Here is a 23,316-nt window from a genome sequence, read left to right as displayed (position 1 = left end):
TTTGAAATGCTACCATACTGTGCTGGTCTTACTGAGGAAGGAAATATAGAAAATGGTAAAGAAAAATAGGAAGGTTTTACACTGGTCATCTATGCCTGTCATCTTGCAGATGTGATGCTGATTTCCAGGAATTTGCTCCTGGAAATGTTACTGTGTATAATGGAGAGAAAGAAGGTCAAATATGTCTTAAACCCAACAGACAACCTGGCATTATTCTTTGAGGAAATACAAGTTGTTAAGAATGAAAGATTTTCAAAAAACCCAATAATACCCCACCCCTCGAGTTTATAGGCAGGTGATTTATCTAGTAATCCTATGCTGTATGCTCATTCCATTTTCATATTGCAATAGGATAGAGTATTTTGGTGTGTTTCGCTCCTTCCACTGAGTGTGATGAGATAGGTGTATCTAAGTCAAAGCTGATGTGTGTGTGGAGAGGAGGGCTTAAGACTGCTTGTGGAAGTTCAGCCACCTTACCTGTTAGCGGCTTTTCGTTAAATACAGTCTGCAGTTAAGTCATAAATGGTTGGGATCTGTCACAATTTATGTGTACAGATATGTTTCAGTGAGGATATTTTGGTTCATCAGAATGCTTTCTTCCTCAACATACTACAAGGCACAGTGACAGAGAGGAGAAACGTTTTAATTGTGTTGTAGGGCACTGGAGCTCCCTGGCTGGTTTCTCTTCCTGGTGGTCAGAGGGACTGAAAAGACAGGGAGAAGTTGAACTCCCAATGTTTTGTGCAGCAGCAGTGTACTGGAAGGTGGGAGTGGAAGAACAAGTGGGTTATGTAGCGGAATGGCTTCCTGACATGTCAAAGCTGAGTGAAAAGTTGAATTCTATGGTCTAATAGATCGGAATTCCCTCCTAGCAAGAAAGAAGTTCATGGCTTATCAAAGGGAGGAGATGTCTGCACTAGTAAGCCCTTAGCACTGGGAGAATTCTCAAAGAGGTCATTATCACATTTCCTCTGTCCCTCATGCTAATTAGAAAATAGAATTACTGCATTTTTTAGCAAAATTGTAGATTTTTTGACAAATGCAGTTTGGGTCAATTTGGAATGCTGACAATTTGTTTAGAGGGAAAAATTTTAATTACTTATTTTAAGGTCTCTAATTATTTCTGTTTAATATTTCAGTGTTTTTATTTGCACAATAATTACTTGTATATTACTTTTTTTTTTTTCTAAAGGCCTTGCAGAATGCTAGTTCTTTGGGAAGTAAAACCTGTTTTTTATCCCATGTATTTCAGAACGTGAGGAGAGGAAAAGCATTTAAATTTCAGGTTTTCAAACACTGATCTGTGTCTGGAGACTAAGACCTATAATATTCCACATAATATAAAAAATACAGGGTTTATATGGTTGAGAAGAATTCATACGCTGTGTTAGGGTTATTCATGTGCCTCCTTTCCCCTCTTCTGTATGAACAAAAGATGGGATGAGGTAGAGATGGCTGCAACTCTACCTTAGCACCCTGGTGGCTTTTCAGTAGTCAGAGGAGGTTAAACACAGAAGCAGGTTGATTTCTAACTGCTGATTAAAGAAGACAACTATTTTTCTGGTTTTCATTTTCTCTGTTTAATTGTTTGGACATTTTGAAACAAAGCCTAGAGGGAAACGATGGCAAGGTAAAATGGTAGAAAACATTTTAAATGTTTAAAATCTAAAAATCTAATTGGAATGTTTAAATTATACTTCTATGTGATAGTCTCAAGTATATGATGGAAACAGGTAACGGGTGCTACTTCTCAAGAAAGACCCCTTTTCTGACAGTACTTCATCTGGTGCTCCTTCTCTGGTACATGAAATGAAAAGGTACAAACTGAAGTTTCTGGTTTTGAATTAGTCAACGAAGATGGCTTGGGATTCTGAAACTTCACTGGAAGCTACAAATATCCACCTATACTGCAGTTAGAGCAGGAATCTTCGACACCAATATGTTTTTTTTCAGTGTTGTGGATAACAATGGTGATAAAAGGGACTTGAATAGTTGATGTCTAGTGCTGACAGCTGTTCAGGACATGTATTTAGGTTCAAGTTTACATCATGGAAAGGATCCAAAGAGGAGGAGAATAAGATAAAGTAGCAAGGCAGTGGTGACCAAGAGGGAGCATTTGCTGACCTTATTTCACTGCCAAGCCAATCTGAGTATTTTCAGAGAATTTTTTCTTTGCTTTTCTCGTTTTCTGTCAGCATCATAACTGAAATCATGTTGGACAACATAATTGATCTCAGAAAACGACCTCTTACTCATCTCTGGGTTATTCTTTTCTGTCTGACTCCAGCACAGAACCTTTACCAGATTGGATGGAAGAGTACCTTAGAGCTCTCAATATTGTAGTCAATTGCGGTCTAACTTGGCCGGCTTGGACATGATGACCTTTGTAGTTGTCTTAAGAACTGGTTATGGAACAGTGCAGTGATCAGGGAAGATGCAGGCTATCTTTGACACCAGTAACAAGAAATCCTGAACGGTGGAATGAGATTGAGGAGAAAAACCAGCTGTTTTCTCTCTTCTGGTCTTCTGCTTCCCTTGTTAAAACTTTACTACTTTGGCAATCCTTACCAAAGGGCAGCTGCACAGGCTAGGTGGAACTTGAAAACATTTCCATTGATTTTAGCTCACAATTGGATGTCAATGTATTTTCTATTCATAGAATCATAGAATGGTTAGGGCTGGAAGGGACCTTCAAAGGTCATCTAGTCCAACCCCCCTGCAAGGAACAGGGATATCTCCAACTAGATCAGGTTGCTCAGGGCCTCGTCCAACCTGGCCTTGAACGTCTCCAGGGATGGAGCATCCACCACCTCTCTGGGCAACCTGTTCCAGTGTTCTACAACTCTCATGGTAAAAAATTTTTTCCTAATATCCAACCTGAATCTACCTCCCTCTATTTTAAAACCATTACCCCTTGTCCTATCACAACAGGCCCTCCTGAACAGCCTCTCCCCATCTTTCCTGTAGGCCCCCTTGAGGTACTGGAAGACCGCTATAAGGTCACCCTGGAGCCTTCTCTTCTCCAGGCTGAACAGCCCCAACTCTTTCAGCCTGTCCTCATAGGAAAGGTGCTCCAGCCCTCTTATCATCTTCGTGTCCCTCCTCTGGACCCTCTCCAACTGGTCCATGTCCTTCGTATGTTGGGGGCTCCAGAACTGGACGCAGTACTCCAGGTGAGGTCTCACGAGGGCAGAGTAGAGGCGAAGAATCACCTCTCTCGACCTACTGGCCACGCTCCTCTTGATGCAGCCCAGGACGCGGTTGGCCTTCTGGGCCGCATGAGTGCACTGCCGGTTCATGTTGAGCTTCTCATCTATAAACACTCCCAAATCCTTCTCTTCGGGGCTACTCTCAACCCACTCTGTGCCCAGCTTGTATTTGTGCCTAGGATTGGCCCGACCCAGGTGAAGGACTTTGCATTTTGACTTGTTGAAGCTCATGCAGTTTGACGCTGGTCTCCATGTAGATATTGCACCATGGACCACAACTCGTTGAATGCAACCGTCCAGCCAGTTCTCTATCCACCAAGTGGTTCATCTGTCAAATCCATGTCTCTCCATTTTAGAGACAAGGATGTCATGTGGGACAGTGTCAAACACCTTGCACAAGTCCAGGAAAACAACATCCGTTGCTTTACCCACATCAACCAGCGCTGTAGCTTTGTCGTAGAAGGCCACTAAATTAGTCAGGCACGACTTGCCCCTAGTGAAGCCATGTTGGCTGTCACCAACCACTTGGTTATTTTTTACGTGCCTTAATACAGCTACCAGGAGAATCTATTCCATGTTTTTACCAGGCAAATTGCCCTATTTAGGTTGGGACAAAGGAACAGAAAAGGTGCTTTTTGCCCAGGAGCGAGGAGAGGGGAGGAAGGCTCAGCCCTCGCTCCCTCGCCCTGGCTGGGTGCCGGGCCAGCGCCACGTGCTCAAGATGGTGGCGACGGAGCCGCTTGGGGAATGCGGGGAGTGCCCTGCTCCCGGGGTGCCCGCTGGGCCGAGTTCACCCAGAGAGGACTAAGACCTGAGAGAAACGTCCACACCAACACCAGGTCAGTGAAGATGGAGCGGGAGGAGGTGTGCCGGAGCTGTGTTTCCCCTGCAACCGGTGGCAAGACGGCAGGCAGCCCCCCTGCAGCCAAGATGGGCTCGGCGGAGCAGAGACCCACGTGCGGCCCGTGGAGAAACCCACGTCGGGGAAGAGATGCCTGAGCCTTGGAGAGGTCGTGGAACATGGGATGCACGACGAGTTACTGTTAATAATGGAGCTTGAGATGCACGACGAGGTCGTGAGGCATCTAGAGTCTGTGGGACGGTCCACGCTGAAGCGAGTGGCCACGACTCCCTAAGAATCCGACACTGTGGTAAAGCCCGCACTGGAGCGATCCGATGGGGAAGGATTGCGTCCTGCGGGTAGTACTCACGCTGGAGAAGTTTATGGAGTTTTCCTTGTGAGTAGGGTATCCATTGGAGCAAGGGAAAATGGTGTAAGGACTCGTCCTCCCTTAAGAAAGGAGCAGCAGTAACAACATGGATGGACTGACCTGCACTCCCCCATTCCCTGTCCCCCTGTGCCGCTGGGGGGAAGGTAGAGCCGGGAACAAAACGAAAGGGGGGTGGGGAGGTGTTGTTTTAAGATCTGGCCTTGTGTTCTCTCTATCCTCTCAAGTAACTGGTTTTGTTTCCCTTTGTCCTTTTTAAGCAACTGTTAATAAATTGTTTTGTTTTGAGAAAACTGAGCCTGTTTTTGCCCGGGACCATGGTTGGTGGGTGCTCCCTCTGTTCTTGTCTCGACCCTCAGTCCTTTTATTATAGAACCATGACACTGCCATGTTAATGTCTGTCTCTTACTGGGATCCCCAAACTGGACACAGTACCCCACATATAGTTTCACAAGCTGCTGAATAGAGAATTGTTGCTCCTGTTGATCTGCTGGTTTTACTGTTGCTAATACAGGGCAGCATTCCATTGACTGTGTTTGCCACAGTGACACACGGATGGTAATACCTTGTCTGAGGGTTTTGTAATAAAGCCTGTGTCTTCAAGGCAATAAGTTTAATGCAGCTCAAGGGCTGCACCGAAATAGAAATAATACAGCTAGCCTGTTTAAAACAGAACATATCCTTTGTTACTCTCCTCCCTTGGTGCTGTCTGGAAATATCGTCTGATAAAAGGCTGATGGGTTTTACAGGATGTGGTAGACGTTTACTTTTTTTACTGCCTTCACCTTCTTTTACTCCTTTCTAGGGAATTGTTCTTATGGGTCTCGTAATTACAAGTTTCTTGAGGGAATGAAACTCGTCTGTCCCTTTGTTTAATAATTTCTGCAGGGCGATGGCTGTACTACAGACCTGGTCATTGTTTGGGAGCTATTTTCAGCTATATTCCTTTGTTAGGGTTCACCTGTTACTAAAGGGTTCATCTGGAGACAGGAGTAATTTCATTAGCTGCAGTGGTCTTTTGCTTGCATTGCACTATTTCCCTTCAGTTCCACAAATTACAACCAAACCCTTTAACAGGAAAATTTTGGTTGACTTTCTGATGAATAAGATCTTCCCTTTTTTCCTTGTGCAACAAGGATTATGAGGCTTACACATTCTTCTGCTTGATCACTGATTTTCCGTGATCAGAGTTCCTTGCATTCTGACTAATGGCTTGAGCTCATTATGAACTCGGGCAGTTTCAGGGGTAGGTTTTTTGCCTTATTCTGGGAGTCGCAAAGATTTTTTTCTATGATGTTGGCCCAGCACAGTCATTCCTAGCACCTGATGCTGAATAAATTATTGCAGTTCAGTCATTCATGACTGTCACTTTTACCAACAGATAAGCTCTGACCAAACATGCATATTTCTTTCTGAATCAGTTGTTTTGTGTCTTTATCTGATAGCTTTCCTGAAGCCCTTAGGTATACTTAGTTACTAGTCAGAGAACTTGCCTGCATAAGATTTCGTGGAGTATTCATTTTGTGATGTTGCTCTTAGTCAGAAAAGGGAAAAAAATGCAGGCACTTATGGTGTGCAGCTGACTTCACAAGGACAAAGTAATTATGAGACCTCATGTGAATCAAGCTTTCACTTAAGTCAGGCAGTTATTTCAATGTGCTGCTCTCATCTGTTGAGGAGGAGAACCTGTATGCCCTGGAAACATTTGTTTGAACTGTGGTGCTTTACTGACATGGCCAAAGCTTTAACCATTTCCACATCTGTCTGTGGTGAAAGACAGCTTATCTACTGGCTTTTCATTGATAAGACTGTTTCTACAAGTGACTGTCTCTGCTTGCTTTTCTATGGCTCTTAGTCCGTTTTGGGTAATCTTTTGTATTCAAATTATGCAATGATATTATGGGGATGAGCATGCAGTGATTCTGCATCATGTGGACTCCAGTGCTAGATTCTTGTGAATACAGTGCAGAGATTGGTTTCAGGACTTACAGATACAAAACATGCTTTTTTGCAAGGTATCCTCAATGGTCACTTTTATATTTGCTGTTGTCCTTCTGCGCATTCACTTTTTTGTGTGTGTGTTCTTTTTAAATATAATTTATGATGATACTTGGAATATTTGATTTACAGATACTCTTTCCATTTTTCTCAGTAACAGAACTCACTAAAATAAAATTCTGGAAGAATTGGCAAGGCTTAGGCTTAGAATGTCACTAGAAAACCATTTAATTGTTGTTGTCCAAAGTTGGCCTGCCTAGAACTGTTGTCTTTGAACAAATGTCTTAATGAAATTTAATTATGTTTTTTGAAGTTGGAGTTGAAATTTTAGCTAAAATATTAGAAATTCAAGGGAAAACACTTATTTTCCTGATTGAATCTGCCTTTAGTGGAAGGAAAAAACAAACGAAGACATAAGTTGCATTGTTGGTGAATACAACAATGCTGATTTTAAATTTCTGTAGGATACTATTTCAGACTTAGCTATGTTTCTGACTTGCTATATAATCAATTAATAGCCTGAGATTGGAGGATAGAATAGTATCAAAAGTGTTAGAAATTCTGTTGAACAATGTAACATTTATCATGCTTGAAAATACTACTAGAGAAAGAAATGTTGATTTAATTTGGTTATTTTTTCTTTCATCCATAAATGGAGGCTTGATCATAGAATCATAGAATGGCATAGGCTGGAAGGGACCTCAGAGATCATCTAATCCAACCTCCCTCTCATGGGCAGGGATGCCTCTCAACTAGACCAGGCTACTCAACGCTCCGTCCAACCTGGCCTTGAACACCTCCAGGGAGGGGGCATCCACAACTTCTCTGGGCAATTTATTCCAAAATCTTACCACCCTCATACTGAAGAATTTCTTCCTAAGATCTAGTCTAAATCTGTTCTCCTTCAACTTAAACCCATTTCCCCTTGTCCTGTCAGTGGACACTCTTGTAAAAAGTCCCTGCCCAGCCTTCCTGTAAGTTCCCTTCAGGTATTGGGAGGCAGCTATTAGGTCCCGTCGAAGTCTTCTCTTTTCAAGGCTGAACAATCCCAGCTCCCACAACCTGTCCTTGTAGCAGAGGTGCTCCAGCCCCTGGATCATCTTTGTGGCCCTCCTTTGAACACGCTCCAACAAATCTATGTCTCTCTTATGGTGGGGACACCAGAACTGGACGCAGTATTCGAGGGGGGGGTCTCACAAGAGCAGAGTAGAGGGGGAGAATCGCCTCTCTTGACCTGCTGACCACGCTTCTCTTGATACATCCCAGGATGCGGTTGGCCTTCTGGGCCGCATGAGCGCACTGCCGGTTCATGTTGAGCTTCTCATCTATAAACACTCCCAAATCCTTCTCTTCGGGGCTACTCTCAACCCACTCTGTGCCCAGCTTGTATTTGTGCCTAGGATTGGCCCGACCCAGGTGAAGGACCTTGCATTTTGACTTGTTGAATCTCATGCAGTTTGCACTGGCCCAATTCTCAAGCCTATCAAGGTCCCTCTGTATGGCATCTCTTCCCTCAAGTGAGTCCACGGCACCACACAACTTGGTGTCATCGGCAAACTTACTGAGGGTGCGCTCAATGCCGTCATCCATGTTGCTGACAAAGATGTTGAACAGCACTGGACCCAGAACAGACCTCTGAGGGACACTGCTTGACGCTGGTCTCCATGTAGACATCGCACCATTGACCACAACTCGTTGAATGCAACCATCCAGCCAGTTCTTTATCCACCGAGTGGTCCATCTGTCAAATCCATGTCTCTCCATTTTAGAGACAAGGATGTCATGTGGGACAGTGTCAAACACCTTGCACAAGTCCAGGAAAACAACATCCGTTGCTTTACCCACATCAAACAGCGCTGTAGCTTTGTCGTAGAAGGCCACTAAATTAGTCAGGCACGACTTGCCCCTAGTGAAGCCATGTTGGCTGTCACCAACCACTTGGTTATTTTTTATGTGCCTTAATACAGCTACCAGGAGAATCTGTTCCATGATTTTACCTGGCACAGAGGTAAGGCTGACTGGTCTGTAGTTTCCTGGGTTGTCCTTGGTCCCTTTTTTAAAGATGGGGGTTATGTTTGCCCTTTTCCAATCTGTAGGAACCTACAGTTGTAGTGATCAATGAGAGTTTCTCTTTTACTGGCTCAAATAAACAGTGAACTGATATTTATTCAGTTCCTTAGACTTGGAGTCAGAGGACTCATCCATTCAGCATGTCCTTTGTGGCAGTGAGTATACAGATATTGTCTGAAGTGTTGAAAAAACACCACCACTAAACCGAACTTTGAAGCGTTTCTATTGTAGCTGATACAGATTCATCCATCTGCACCGTATGAATGATCCCTATTAGCCTGTCTTGGTACTTCCAGTAGATTGAGGTGATCTGTATCTTTCTAATATGTTTTCCTTACAAGGAGATATACATATGCAGACTCAAATGCAGGCTCACCATCGCGATGAAATAAATTTGGATTTATTGTTAAATCACAAGTAATGCAAAACTGATATTAAATATTCAACAACAAATCAAGCAAAAAATGCATTTCAAGGCATAAAGTTTTTTGCTTTTTTCCTGGTTGTTGCATATGTTTTAAAAACAATTTCTGATTAACAACAAATGTGTAAAAATAAATAAAATTATATCGAAGTTCAACACTTACTATAGGATTTATCTGTTTTCCTGTAAGTTTCAGTTTGTGAATACAAACCAGTTTAGAGCAGTCTTACATTACTTTGATTATCGTTCTTCACTGCAAAGTTGTTTAATGAATCTGTTTTACAGACTTAAGTCCCTACCCTGTAGTTGTGGAAACCTGGAATCGTGACTGATGTTTTAGAAGCAATCTTCAGCTAAGCTCTGTATATTTGGATTAGTTTGTAGAATTTAATTTTTAACATTTTTGTGTTAATTTGCCATGCATGGACTCTGCTGATTAGTGTATTTATAACTCTAGTATTGCTGAGAATAATATCATATAACCTTGAGATGAGAAGAAATCCATATGGGACTTGTTCTAGAAATTTCCCCATGAGATGATTCCCCATTTACAATTACTAGTGAAGAACTATCTGTTAACCCATTCAAACCCATGTCAATTTTTATGCAATTTGTTGAGTGTGCTTTTCAGAAGTCTAGTGAAAACAGGTGTTGACTAGCAGATGAGTAACTTCATGGGCAGTGGTCATCTGGCGAGACCTATTTTCTGTAAAGTCATGTTTGTTGCATTTGAATTTTGCAGTGTTCCTGGCCAGTGCAAACTGCATGAGCTTCAACAAGTCAAAATGCAAGGTCCTTCACCTGGGTTGGGCCAATCCTAGGCACAAATACAAGCTGGGCACAGAGTGGGTTGAGAGTAGCCCCGAAGAGAAGGATTTGGGAGTGTTTATAGATGAGAAGCTCAACATGAACCGGCAGTGCGCTCATGTGGCCCAGAAGGCCAACCGCATCCTGGGATGTATCAAGAGAAGCGTGGTCAGCAGGTCAAGAGAGGCGATTCTCCCCCTCTACTCTGCTCTTGTGAGACCCCCCCCTCGAATACTGCGTCCAGTTCTGGTGTCCCCACCATAAGAGAGACATAGATTTGTTGGAGCGTGTTCAAAGGAGGGCCACAAAGATGATCCAGGGGCTGGAGCACCTCTGCTACAAGGACAGGTTGCGGGAGCTGGGATTGTTCAGCCTTGAAAAGAGAAGACTTCGACGGGACCTAATAATAGCTGCCTCCCAATACCTGAAGGGAACTTACAGGAAGGCTGGGCAGGGACTTTTTACAAGAGTGTCCACTGATAGGACAAGGGGAAATGGGTTTAAGTTGAAGGAGAACAGATTTAGATTAGATCTTAGGAAGAAATTCTTCAGTATGAGGGTGGTAAGATTTTGGAATAAATTGCCCAGAGAAGTTGTGGATGCCCCCTCCCTGGAGGTGTTCAAGGCCAAGTTGAACGGAGCGTTGAGTAGCCTGGTCTAGTTGAGAGGCATCCCTGCCCATGAGAGGGAGGTTGAATTAGATATCTTTGAGGTCCCTTCCAGCCTATGCCATTCTATGATTCTCTATGAAGTATTTCCTATCTGAGCTTTTCAATTGTGGGTGTTTTTTGTTGGTGGTGTGTTTTTTGTGTTGTTTTTTTTTTTCCCCCTACAAGATCAGTATATAATATTACTATGGTTGCTCTGATGATCTTCTCACTTTTTAAGTATGGGAGGTGTTTACTCTTTTTGCTAATTGCTTTGAAAGCATTTTTGAGATAAGGCTTTTTTCTTGTGTGTTTTGGGGTTTGGTTTGGTGGTTTGTTTTTTTTGTGTGTGTGTGATGAAAGCTGCGTTTTTAAATGAAACCTATGATCTCCAAGTCTGTTCATCTTTTCTTCTTTGGCATGTAAGAAATCATAATTTGTAATTTAATGAATGCTTTTCTATCTTGTTAACGTAATCACAGTTCTAACTTCCTTCTGTTCTTCAGAATGTTTGTCATTGATCCAGTTTTAACTTCAGTTGTTCTGCTGTGTACTTTACTATGTTGATTGCTTCTAAGTGCATGGCATGTTGTTTTGGCTTTGCTTTGGTGTATGTGTACAGCATGATAAGTTACTAGATTTCTATATAAAACGAGTTTTGTGCTTTTTCTGTGAAGCTAAGGGATGATAAACTAATGCAATGTTGTGAGAAATGCTTTATTTTTTGGTGTACTGCTTGGAAAGAGCTTGATTCCCTAATGGAGAGTGATCTGTGAATGAGACTTTCTTTATTGATTTATTTTTAAAAAGGTGTAAACAGTCGTCAGGTGAATATTTAAGTAACAGGAAGCCATCTGATGTAAAACATGGAGCCATTTTAACAGATATCTTTATATTTTAAGAATTAATGCGTTCCTTGCCCTGCAACGGTGTTGTTTTCAGGCTAACACGTAAAACTATTAATAACTAGTGAGCTATAAAAACTGGAGAGAAAAAATGATCCATCTGATATTTTTAACATCTCTGAAATACAGGATCATCCCTTTAATGCCCTAATGTGCTTTATCAGAATGAGTTTTAAATAATGCCCTAAACCCAGGACTTTTGATGACTGACGTGTGGCTGTGTGTCCATGATTGCTGATACAGATCTAGATCACTTGCTAGTGAAAGTTTCATCTGAATTAGGTATGAGCTTATGCTCACACTGCGGTTGCTTTGGATGGAACATTGGGTATGGTATTCATTGCAAGGTGTCCTGTATGGGTGTGTTGTTATCCTGCACTACACTCCCCATTTGCTTACCTTGCAAACTGTCTGACAGTCTGGATTCTATATGTTTCTTGAGTCATAAGTGCTGTTTCTTACTTTGGACAATGTATAGTGAATAAAACTAGTTCTAGGTGGTTACATTGTTAGATGTTTTCTTTAGTTAAACATGAAATTTTGCCTTCCTGATTTGTGCATTGCCTTGCAGTGTGGCAAGAGTGATGGTGGGTACAAACACAGAAAGACAATAGTGGAAAAAAATCGCAGAATAGTTGAGATTGGATGGGATCTCTGGAGGTCATCTGGTCCAGCTACCCTGGTCAAGCAGGGCCACCTGGAGCCAGTTGCCCAGGATCATGTCCTGATAGCTTTAGCGTATCTTTGACTCCGCTAGCTCTATGGGCAACCTCTGCCAGTGCTTGGTCACCCTCACAGTAAAGAAGTGTTTCCTGATGTTCAGGTGGATCCTCCTGTATTTCAGTTTGTGTCCGTTGCCTCTAGATCTGTCACTGAGCACCACTGAAAAGAGCCTGGCTCTGTCCTCTTTGCATCCTCCCCACGTATACATTACATACATATACACCCACCCTTTGTATACATTACATACATATACACCCACCCTTTGTATACATTAATATGGTCCCTGAGCCTTCTCTTCTCCAGGCTGAACAATTCCAGCTCTCTCAGCCTTTCCTCATAGGAGAGATGCTCCAGTCCCTTTGTCTTCTTCTTGGCTCTTTGGACTCTCTCCAGCATGTCTATGTCTCTGTTCTACTGTAGAGCCCAGAACTGGACACAGTACTTCAGGTTTGGTTTCACCAGTGCTGAGTAAGGGCTGGGAAGGATGACCTTAACCTACTGGCAACATTCTTCCTAGTGCAGCCTGGGATGCCATTGGCCATCTTTGCAGCAGTCGCACATCAGAACGTCCAAGGCCTTTTCTGCCAAACTGTTGGGTGGCCCCCAGCATATATTGTTGCACGGAGTTGTTCTTCCCTAGGTGCAGAACTTTGCACTCCTCTTTGTTGCACTTCATGCGGCTCCTGTCAGCCCATTTCTCCAGCCTGTTGAGGTCCCTCTGGATGGCAGCATGGCCCTCTGGTATGTCAGTTACTTATTCCAGTTTTGTGTCATAAGCAATCTTTCTGAGGGTACACTCTGCCCCATCATCCAGATCACTAAGATAAATGGCCTCAAGTTGCACCAGAGGAGGTTTAGATTGGATATTATGAAAAATTTCTTCACCAAAAGGGTGGTTGAGCATTGGGACAGGCTGCCCAGGAAACTGGTTGAGTCACCATCCCTGGAGGTATTAAAAAGACATATAGATGTGGTGCTTAGGGACATGGTTTAGTGATGGACTTGGCAGTGCTAGATTAACGGTTGGACTTGATGATCTTAACGGTCTTTTCCAAACTGTTCTATGATTCTTTGTTAAACAGAACTAGAGTTGGTACTGACCCTTGCAGTATGCCATGAGTTACAGTCCCTCCTCCATGAGGGCTAGGGCCTGTGAACATAAGGCTGGTTTATATCTGTCAGTAGAGGGCATGATCCACTTATTTTTCCTGGTCATGTGGGCTATAGCAGACATCCACTATAATGTTGCCTTTAATCCTAACCAGTAAGCTCTCAGTTGGCTCTTCTTCCAACCCTAGGCAGAGCTTTCTGCATTCCAGCTGCTCTCTCACATAAAGGGTGATTCTCCCTCCTCATATTCCCTTCCTGTCCTCCCTAAGCAGCCTGTATCCCTCTGTTGCAACACTCCAATCGTGGGAACCATCTCACCATGTCTCTGTGATACCGGTAGGATTGTAGACCTGGAGTTACACACAGATCCCTTAAGTCATTATGTTTATTCCCCATACTCTGTGCGTTAGTATGCAGGCGCTTGAGTGGCACCCTGCCATGTTAAGAGTGATATTCATGACAGCATAGGTGAGGTTTGTGGAAGCCTGTGCCATGCACAGAAAGATGTCCAGAATTAAAGTACCAACGACAGCTGAAAAGAGGATTTCTGTGGAAGTCATCAAACTTCAGCCCTCTGTATTCTGCTGTCATTCTTCTTCCCTCACCACACTAGCCGGAAAGATACGTTTCTCTGTTACATTTCTGGCTCTTGTGGATTATCTTGAATGCTTTGTTGCTGCTGGTTGATGTGACATGTGAACTGTGCGCTTTTTCACAGGTCTCTGCTGACAAACCTGTGCCAGTAGATGAGTTTTATTTTTAGGACTAAATTAATATTTTTGATTTTTGCCTGATATATTTAGTTTCTGAAGTAGTTAATTGGCTACTCAGGCATCTGCTAACTAAGACTACCCAAGCAGCTGTTGAATGACAGTGGAATAAACTGATCACTGTTAACTATGACAAGGAGAGACAGGAGACAGACAAGGTGCTGGAGACTCAGGTAGCTGGGACGAAGAGTGCACAGAAAGGAAGATGTTTCATTATGTTTATGTATGTGGGTAGAAGTGGATGGTGAGTTGACAGGATGATCAGCCAGGAAGAGGTGGTGTTGGATTGGGGCAGACTACAAGACTAGCTTGATGAAAACTTGGCCTGGCTTGGATCTTCCTGTTAGCAAGCGCAGCTCTTGAGTACTTAGGCCAAGGTGGCAGCGGATTGTTTTTTCAGTTCTGTCTTTTCATGATGCTTGCTTTTGAGAGAGATGGCTTTTCTATTCTAGCTTTGTCTCTCACAAAGGTCTGATGTATTTGTTCTAATTTTTCCTCTTCTTTGTCAGAAGAAGGAAGTTGTCCTTCAGCAAAGAGGAGATGCAGATGCATTTGCAGAAAAGCTGTTTTATCAAGGTTTATGTTTGCATCATCTGGACTACCATAAAGTTTCCTGTAGTTATTGAGAACAATTATATGGCCCTCTCGACTTTCTTGTGGACTTGTTTGAAGGCCTTAGTCTCAGTTCTGTGCTGTGTCAGGTTCCTAAGTGTGCAAAGGTAACATGTTTGAGTAGATTTTTCTAATATTCCTTGCGCTGACTTCCAGAGCAAATCTTTCATCTCAACCATATCAGGAGCAATGCTGGAGAGTGTGCTCGCTGGCTGTAGAGTGTTCGTGATTTTTGTTACTGTGTGTGTAGTGAGTGACATCTGTCTGTCTAACAGCTGGATGTTTGAAGTCAATGTGGTTTGGTAGAAGCCAGAAAGAAATTACCAAGGCTGGTGAACATGTAAGTAGAGGAAAAAGCACTAATCTCTTTCATTAAGAAAGGTGATATCATTCTTAGACAGTTTAAAGATAGAAGAAGTGTTGATGATGAAGAAGAAACAAGCAGCTAATGAAATGATTTATGGGCTATCGGAAAGAAATCTAAGCCTAGATCCCTGGAGACACATGCTTTGGATTTGCAACCAAAACAGTGTTGATTAACACAGTGTTTTAGCTATTGCTGCACACTTTACAGTGAATTGGGTTAAAATTTTGAGAAGTTTTTGTGCAAAGAAATGTAAACGTTACCTGTTGTCTTGGATCCAGTTGTCTTGGATCCCAGTAAGAATCATTCTTGTTGGATTTCCTATCTCTGTTATCAGGCCAAGGTTGCAGGTTTTTTGTTTTGTTTTGTTTTCTGTTTTAGTGGCTGAGAGGTCTTGAGATAACTTCAGGATCCTAGCAGCTGAGTACCTTTTACACACATGTAAACTCTTGTTAATTAAAACAGCTAATCATGCAGGCCAAGAGTTTTGAGAATTATGTGCCATGCATAGCGCCTGACATGTTCAGAGCCTGTCTTTTAAGTGATAATATTCCTTGTTTCAATAAGGAGTTCTCTGAAAGCCAGGAGAACCCCTCTATTCGTTCTTTTAAAAACAAAAACATTACAGGGTTTGCAAATAATATTCCTTAAAAGATTATGTTTGTATTTGTATCTCTGTGGGTGTCAGTAGTATTGTTTGCTAATGTGGTGGAATTAGTCACCCTATTTTCCTCTGGAAATTCCCCAGTCCCTTATAAGCAGTTCTCTGTAGCTCTAGTCTCTTTGTCTTGAGCTATAAGAAGATATCAACTGATCTGAAGATTTTTGTCGTGCCGCTGGTGCTGGGTCATGTGACGAAGTGGAGTTCCTGAGATGATTTTTCTAATTTTCTTTAATGTCTTTAGGACAGATGAAGATTGATCTGTTGTTTTTCTGATATGTTTAGTTCTCTTCTCCAAAGACTCAGAGCATTTTTTGGCTAGGGTGCTTATTAGTTACAGTGAGCCAAATATCTGCCAGACAAACGAGGGTTTAACATAGGTGAAGTGACAGATGATACCTTTGATCCTCTCCGCTACCCAGAGTAAAAAATGTTCTGCAAAGAGAATTTGTCCTTCCCTTTACATTATTTTTTGAGCTTCGAGTCCTGGATAGACATTTGCTTACTCAGACATAAATGCAGCTTCTTTTCCTACTTACTCTCTTCTATTTAGGACAAAGAATTGTCTTGAGATCAGATTTGGGGCTTTGAGTGCAAGGCTGGGACAAGGGAATATTTCATCCTGTTGTTATTAGTGAGTCACTTAATTACTTAGAATGTTGATTTAGTCATCCTTGATGCCTATAATAAATATTTCACGTATAGTTGTCAAACGTTAATACTTTGAGATTGGCAGTGATTTGTAGCAGTTGTATAACAAAACAGCTGTTGGGAGTGAATGAATAGAAGTACGTTTTGACTGAAAGTTGTGTGAACTAATGAGTAGAAAGGGGAACTACTCTATGGGACTAAAAGATTTTCTACAGGTTTTTGTCCTGTATTTCTGTGATATATATGTAGATGCATATATAAGGGATGTATCTACGTATGAAAATGTTTTTATTGGTAATTTCAATTGTTTCTTGGCACTATCAGTTGCTTTCTGTAAGTTAAATGAAAGTGTCTTATAAAGTGTGTGTTGAAATTTTATAATTTGGGGGTTTTATGTAGACCTGTGGTTATGAATCCATTTTATTCTTTTGTTTTGTTGCTGTTAGGTTTCACTTTTTGTGGATCTTCATCTCAAAGGGTTAATGTTCACTAGCCATGAATTCAGACATAGTAACAAATATTGAACATTTTATAAATGGGTGTTAGAATAATTTAGAAATACCTTATTTTAATTCAAATTCAAAATTGCTTTTTGTTTTATCAGCAAACACGTATCTATTTATGGTGCAAGCTCGTGGTATAATGTTGAGAGAAAATGTAAAAACAATAGGACACATGATCAGATTGTACACTAACAAAAATACTACACTGAATGGCACAGGTAAGAATATTTCTTATTTAATTACATTTTTAAAAGAGCTTTATGGAATGGGAAAAAAAAACCAAACCCAAACTTTAATGACATGGCTTGATAATGAAAACCTAGAGCCAAGTCCTACTTCTCTGTGAGTGAAAGCCAAATAGTGACTGTTTATCAGTTCACTTTAGTAGGAAATATTTGTCATAGCTGTAACAGAGACATCTTAATTTAATTATTGTTTCTTTAGTGCAGTAAAATGTTTTGTGGTTTTTTTTGTTTGGTTGGTTTTTTAATCATGCTGCTAGGAATTTGTTTCTTACAAAGTTAATACTCTCACCTGCATGATATGTTACAAACTCAGTGAATAACATAGGTTTTTACAAAAATCAATTCCTCTTTTTAAGATTATCCTGAAGGAAACAATTCTAGTGACTGTGGTGCTCAAACAACAATGTATCTTCCAGAAAACTTTCACTTACTCTCCTTACCAGGCTTGCCCAGAGAAGCTACCTTACCTGAGTAAGTTTTAAACTGACCTTAATGTTTATCTAGTACAATTGGATTGTACTTAAAAAAATTACAATTATTTTAACATAAAACATAATTGACATGGGTCCAAATATATAGCAGAAAAAAATGAATAAAATACATCTGAGAATGGACAATAATGCTTAGCAGAATTTTTGCTTGTAACTATTGTGTTGCTAAGCTTTTGGCCTCTTTACTGATCACCTAATGTGTTTTAAATTTTATTTACAAATCATTTCACTTTCTACAAATGAAATACTAAATGTGTTTATGAATATGTGGGAATACTGTAACTTTATAAAAAGTGCCCATTCAGAGTTGCATATTTTGAGGAATAGTTAAAAAATTTACTTTTTGGAAAAGGTATTCCTAATACAGACATTCATGAGGCAGAAACTAGTTCTCAAATCTTCATCAGCTCATCACAGTTACCTCAATATATAGGAAACTGAACTAAATTGGTGTAGTGAAGTGAGAATTGATGGAGGTAAGGAAGTGCTAAAACCCTGTCATAATGACAGCTCTGGAGTCCCCCAACATAAGAAGGACATGGAGCTGCTGGAGTGGGTCCAGAGGAGGGCCACGAAGATGATCCGAGGGTCTGGAGCACCTCTGCTATGAAAACAGGCTGAGAGAGTTGGGCTGTTCAGCCTGGAGAAGAGAAGGCTCCGGGGTGATCTTATAGCAGCTTTCCAGTACTTAAAGGGGCCTACAGGAAAGCTGGAGAGGGACTTTTTACAAGGGTGTGTAGTGATAGGACAAGGGGCAACGGGTTTAAACTGAAAGATGGCAGATTTAGATTAGATCTAAGGAAGAAATTTTTCACTCAGAGGGTGGTGAGGTACTGGAACAGGTTGCCCAGAGAAGTTGTAGGTGCCTCCTTGGCAGTGTTCACAGGCCAGGTGGATGAGGCTTTGGGCAACTGGTGTAGTGGAGGGTTTCCCTGCCCATGGCAGTGCGGTTGGAACTAGATGATCTTTGAGGTCCCTTCCAACTGTAACCATTCTATGATTCTATAATACTTACATAACAAGTGGAAATTGTGATCTTCAGGAAATTTTAGAATTAAACTTTTAAACCCGGATGTTTAAGATCCCAAGCTATTAAATAGAACTTAATGAGGTAACCCTAACTTTTTTGCTCTTAATCCTAGTATCTAAGGTTCTAATTATTTTGTTTGAAAGTGTTTAGTTGCAGAGGAGTGTCACGATAAGAAACTAAGTTGAGTACTTTGATACCATTGCTGGTTTGGTTTTCTGGGTTTTTATAAAACCTGTAATACCACAGCTTTCCTAAGTAGCAGTACCCAGTGTATGCAGAGGTTTTATAAGCAGGTATTGCACAATTAAAGTAGTTACACAAACTGAGATTAGAAGAGTTCCTTGATGTAATTCAGTGTCCTTAACCTGATTTAATAATGTGGCTGAGGGGCTGTTGACATGACTTTATCTCTTTCTGTAGACAAAGTATAGGTTGTTTGGGAATATTCTTAAAAATTCTTATTAAGAACAGTAAATTTTGACGTGAATTCCCCTTTGCTGCAAACTTGCCATTTTTCAGATTCAGACAAAATTTGGGTGGTGTTTGCTCTCCTCGGGCTTGTAGAGAAAGCAATCCTTAAAGACCAGAAAGTGTTAGGTAGGAGACCAGTTTGAACATCAAAAAGAAAGAGGCCAAATCACACCTGGTGGTGACGGCTTTACCTGACCTTCACCACTGATTGTTTGCTATTAGAGATAGTTCTTGTATTTAACCTTTGTAAAATTGCAGTCCCTTGGCTAAAACAGATCTCCTTCTTAGAAACTGCTATTGAGTTTTCAGCTTTTTTCTGTAAGGTAGGAATTGTTACATTATCAGAGTTGCTGTAGGAAGCAAGAGTTAATTAAGTATAAATGTTTTTTTTGTGCTCTGCATTTGGAAGAAATCATAACTTGAGTCAGTAATCCATGGAGTTACTTCAGTTCTAGTAATGTTTGTAGACTGACTTAGTATTTTTGAGTGAAGAACGAATAGTAGAATTAGTATAGATCTCAAAGCTAATTAGTTAATTGAAATGTCTCATTTGGTATCAGAATGTACCATCTAGAGAAGCAGAATCAATGAGTCTAAATAAGTTAAATATGTTACTAGAAGTGAATGTTCTTTAGTATCTGGCAGTATCTGTTATGCTATGTGTTTATTTACTTGCTATATTAAAATCAACAAGTAAACTACTGATTTGTAAGAAAGAAAATTTTTGAAATAGTTTCTGAAGGTATTTGTGACACCTTTCCAGAATTCTAACCTCTTGTCTTTTAGGCTAACACCTGACTAAGCTGTGCGATGGTCATTCAGCTTAAGCGAGTAACTAAGTATTTAACAGAGCAGTTCACATCCCTATCATACCAACAATGTTGCTGACAGCCAAATTGAATTGCTGATCGTTTTTTCTTAAAGAAAAATAGTAGATTTCAATTAGACTAATTCTAGATTCCATTATATCACATTTTTTGATCTCAACAGAGAAGTTTATCCAGGGAGTACACAGTAACAGTGCTGTATCTGGTTTCTTTCAATACCTCCAAATTCTAAACTTCATCTCTTACATTGTAAACATACAGACATAGAGCCAAAGTATAAATCAGTGGCCGTTGCTTGTGAACATAAATCATGTAGAAAACTGTCTAAGCCAAGTAGCAATTAGCCACACTGTGATTATATCCTTATTCAGTCTCCTTCCCTTCAGAAACTTCCCTTCCAGAACTTCCCTTCCAGTAATTCCTTCCCAGAAACTTCCCTTCCAGAAACTTCCCTTCCAGAAATAGGGTTTGACTTTCAAAATCATGTAGATGTTCTTTTCTATGATATTGCACATGTAAGCAAATAAAACCAAATTATTCCAATAGTAGATATTTTAGCTACTTTGGGAAACAAATAAAAGGTTTGGACAATGTCAGCTCTGGATAACCAGAGGAAACAAGAATGATGATTGTGCTACTTCAAAAATTCATATAAATTAGTATTTTTTAATGAAACTTTCAAGGGATCTGACAGTGAATTCTTCCAGATTAGTTAGCAGAAGCCAATACGGTTTTGAACTACCTGTTCTACTTCTGCATCAGTCTGCTGTCCAGGATGTGGAGGGATGAGGCAAGTCAGAAGGTTACTAAGGTACCTTAGTAGGTCAGCCGACTTATGTCATGTTATCTTAAATCATTGAAGCAGATTAGTTTGCACTGACAGGTGTTTAGAATTGCCAGAGTAGGGATGCATGCTACTCTGCCATCCTTGCTGTCACCTCATAGGCTCTATGTAATTCTACCAGAATTTGTCTATAGGTCTCCTTATTGCTGCTTCCTTTGTTGTCAATAATCTCTTTGTTGTTATTCTGTCCTGCTTAATTTAGTACAGAAGTAATAATTTTAATAGAAAAGAATTCACTGGATAAGTTACTGTTCAGCAACGCGATATATCTCCGCTCTTTGGTTTTTATGTATACCTTTTAAATTGCCATCTGGTTATTTAATTATAATCGAATTAAAGCTTCTCTGAAGATTATTTAATGCAGTGAAATGTTGTAGGTGGTCCTGAGATAGCCAGGGAAGAAAGCTTCTTGGATCATGTATGTTTGGCCTGCTCGATAGCCTAAGGTTATTAATAGAAGTCAACTACTCTTTCTTACATCGAGTTGCCCATTGCCTGCCAGTGCCTTTTGTATGTGACTCAGTCTTTCAGGTTATAACCCACTGGTCGAGCACTGCTGTGCTAGTTCGTAAGCAAGACACCTCTACTTCAAGATAGAAGCGGTACGAACGAATCTTCCCTCAGCATAACTATAATACTGATTCGAGAGGGTAATGGAAAGAAGATCGACTTTTTCAGTTATAGGAAATAAACCCTTGTGTTAAGAATTTTTAAGCAGTGTGCTCAAGTTACTTCATGTTTGTTTAAGAACTGACTCTTAATGAGCTGTATCACCTCAGTACGCTGGCGTTGAATATACCTAAACTTTTTTAAAACCGGACACTAGAAAAATCTATTTTGTATTTTTTAAAAAATAAACGTCATCAGTGGAGGAAGTTCTTCTGTCTCCGGAAGTAGTTAGATTCTAGTATTCCATCAACTGATAGTTAAGATTTTTTTTGTTTTGTTTTGTTTACCCCCTCCTCATGCAAGTTAGTCTGAATTCTCCTTGCTGTTCTTGATGCTTGTAAAAAAAGTTGGTTACCATCTGTGTACCAAATCATTCGTCTTGGCAAAGATAATGGTTTTGTCAGTCTCTTCCTTTGTAGATAACCAGTATTTTCAGCCTTTCTAGGCTACGTAGTTTCTAACGCTTTTGTCATTCCTGATTTTTTGTGCTGTAGACTTTTCCTGGTTGATTCCTTTTTGAAGCATCATAACTGACAAAACCATGCTTATGAATCAAACTAGTAATTACTCCTCTGTCTTCATATAACAGCGGTTAATGTATTCCAGAGTGAGATTTGCTGGTTTTATGCAATTTCATTACAGTTTATTGTCTTATATTAATAGATAATCCATTATAAACCATCAAAATATCTCTGCATACTGCAGCATAGCCAGGTTATTTCCTTTTTTGTGTGTGTATGCTTCATTTCTCCTTCAGTAACAATCCATACTTTTTTTTTTTAAATTAATTTCACTCTACTGATTTCAGTTTGAATCTGATTTGTTGAAATTACTTTGTTTTCTCATTCTGTTCTTCAAAATGCTTTCCGCTTCTTCAGCTTTCTTTTTTTTTACGGGTTATATAAATATGTTTTGTTGCAGCATGCTAAACAGTAATGCAAGTAATGAACACTAAGCCCAGATGTTTACTGAGATGCCGCCTTCTGTTCCCCACCAATGACAGGGAAATACTGCTGACTTCTATTCACCCAACTTCTATGTACTTTTGATAGTACCAATATTTCAGGGTTTACTCTAGTTACTTTTTAAACAGTCTGGAGGCAATTTCATCATGTCACATCAAGTTAGAAGCACCTGCCTCTTATAAATACTGTTTCATCATTCCTCTTTTTTTTTTTTTTAATTTTATTTTTTAATTTAAATGCTGTCAGCATCTGATCTCATCTAAACTTTTTTCAGGAGACTAAGGCACCTGAGTCCAGGTTGCATCATGTGTTGTTTGCTTCCTTTTCTGATGTAGTAATTGACCTTTATCTTTATTTTCCTATTATTCTATAAATAAACTGAAAGCTTCTTGTTGCTTCTCTGTTTCTTGGTAGTTGAAATTGATTTAGTGATTTATTTATTTTGTTAAAAATTTAATTTGTACATGTTTATACTCTATATACTGGTCCCTTGTTGATTGTCCTTTTTTCTACTTTTTGTAAGATTTCTTTTTCAGATTATTGAAGAGTTTAAGATACAACCATAATGATAATCTAAGCTATTTCTTAAATAATTTTTTATTTTTATTGAAAGCTCTGTAGGATTAGCTTGTTCTGGTGTATATTTATACAGTCTTTTTTCAGCAACTGCCAGATTTGGTTTTCATCTTAAATAAATAAATGTGGGTTTGTTTAAATCTGCTCTTAAAAGATCTTCTCCTTATTGTGCTTTCCTGATCCTTTTTTTTTCAGTTTCCCTTTTTTTAAGTTACCTTCTACAAGTAGAAGTTTACGAGTAGATATACATTTAATCGTATCCAAAACTAAAATAGCTCTTGCAGTATCTCTACCTTCTTCTGAAAACAATAGTTATTCCTAGTATGCTCTAAAAATTTCAGTCTTTCACAAAGATTAAGATAGCTAGTCAATTCAGTGAAGCCATCTTTTGGCCACAGATAGAATCTTTTGGGTATGAGCAAAGGGGAGAAAACGGGAGTGATTTCTTTGATTGACTTTAAAATTCCAACCCTCACCAAAAGACTTAAATTTTAGACAAAAATAAGTAAAATATT

At 40.1% G+C, this 23,316-nt stretch overlaps 1 protein-coding gene across 1 annotated transcript in view; it reads left to right on the top strand.

Annotated features, from left to right (window-relative positions):
* Window positions 1–23,316, top strand: part of B4GALT6 (beta-1,4-galactosyltransferase 6) — a 33,588-nt gene that overhangs the window by 2,097 nt on the left and 8,175 nt on the right. Inside the window, 3 exon segments of the mRNA XM_086609250.1 lie at window positions 16,785–16,901; window positions 17,285–17,349; window positions 17,351–17,399. Coding sequence (XP_086465376.1) covers window positions 16,785–16,901; window positions 17,285–17,349; window positions 17,351–17,399 — 231 coding nt within the window.

This window comes from Tauraco erythrolophus, chromosome 3 (assembly GCF_009769465.1).
Source record: "Tauraco erythrolophus isolate bTauEry1 chromosome 3, bTauEry1.pri, whole genome shotgun sequence".
NCBI lineage: Eukaryota > Metazoa > Chordata > Aves > Musophagiformes > Musophagidae > Tauraco > Tauraco erythrolophus.
This window is presented reverse-complemented; position numbering and strand designations above follow the sequence as displayed.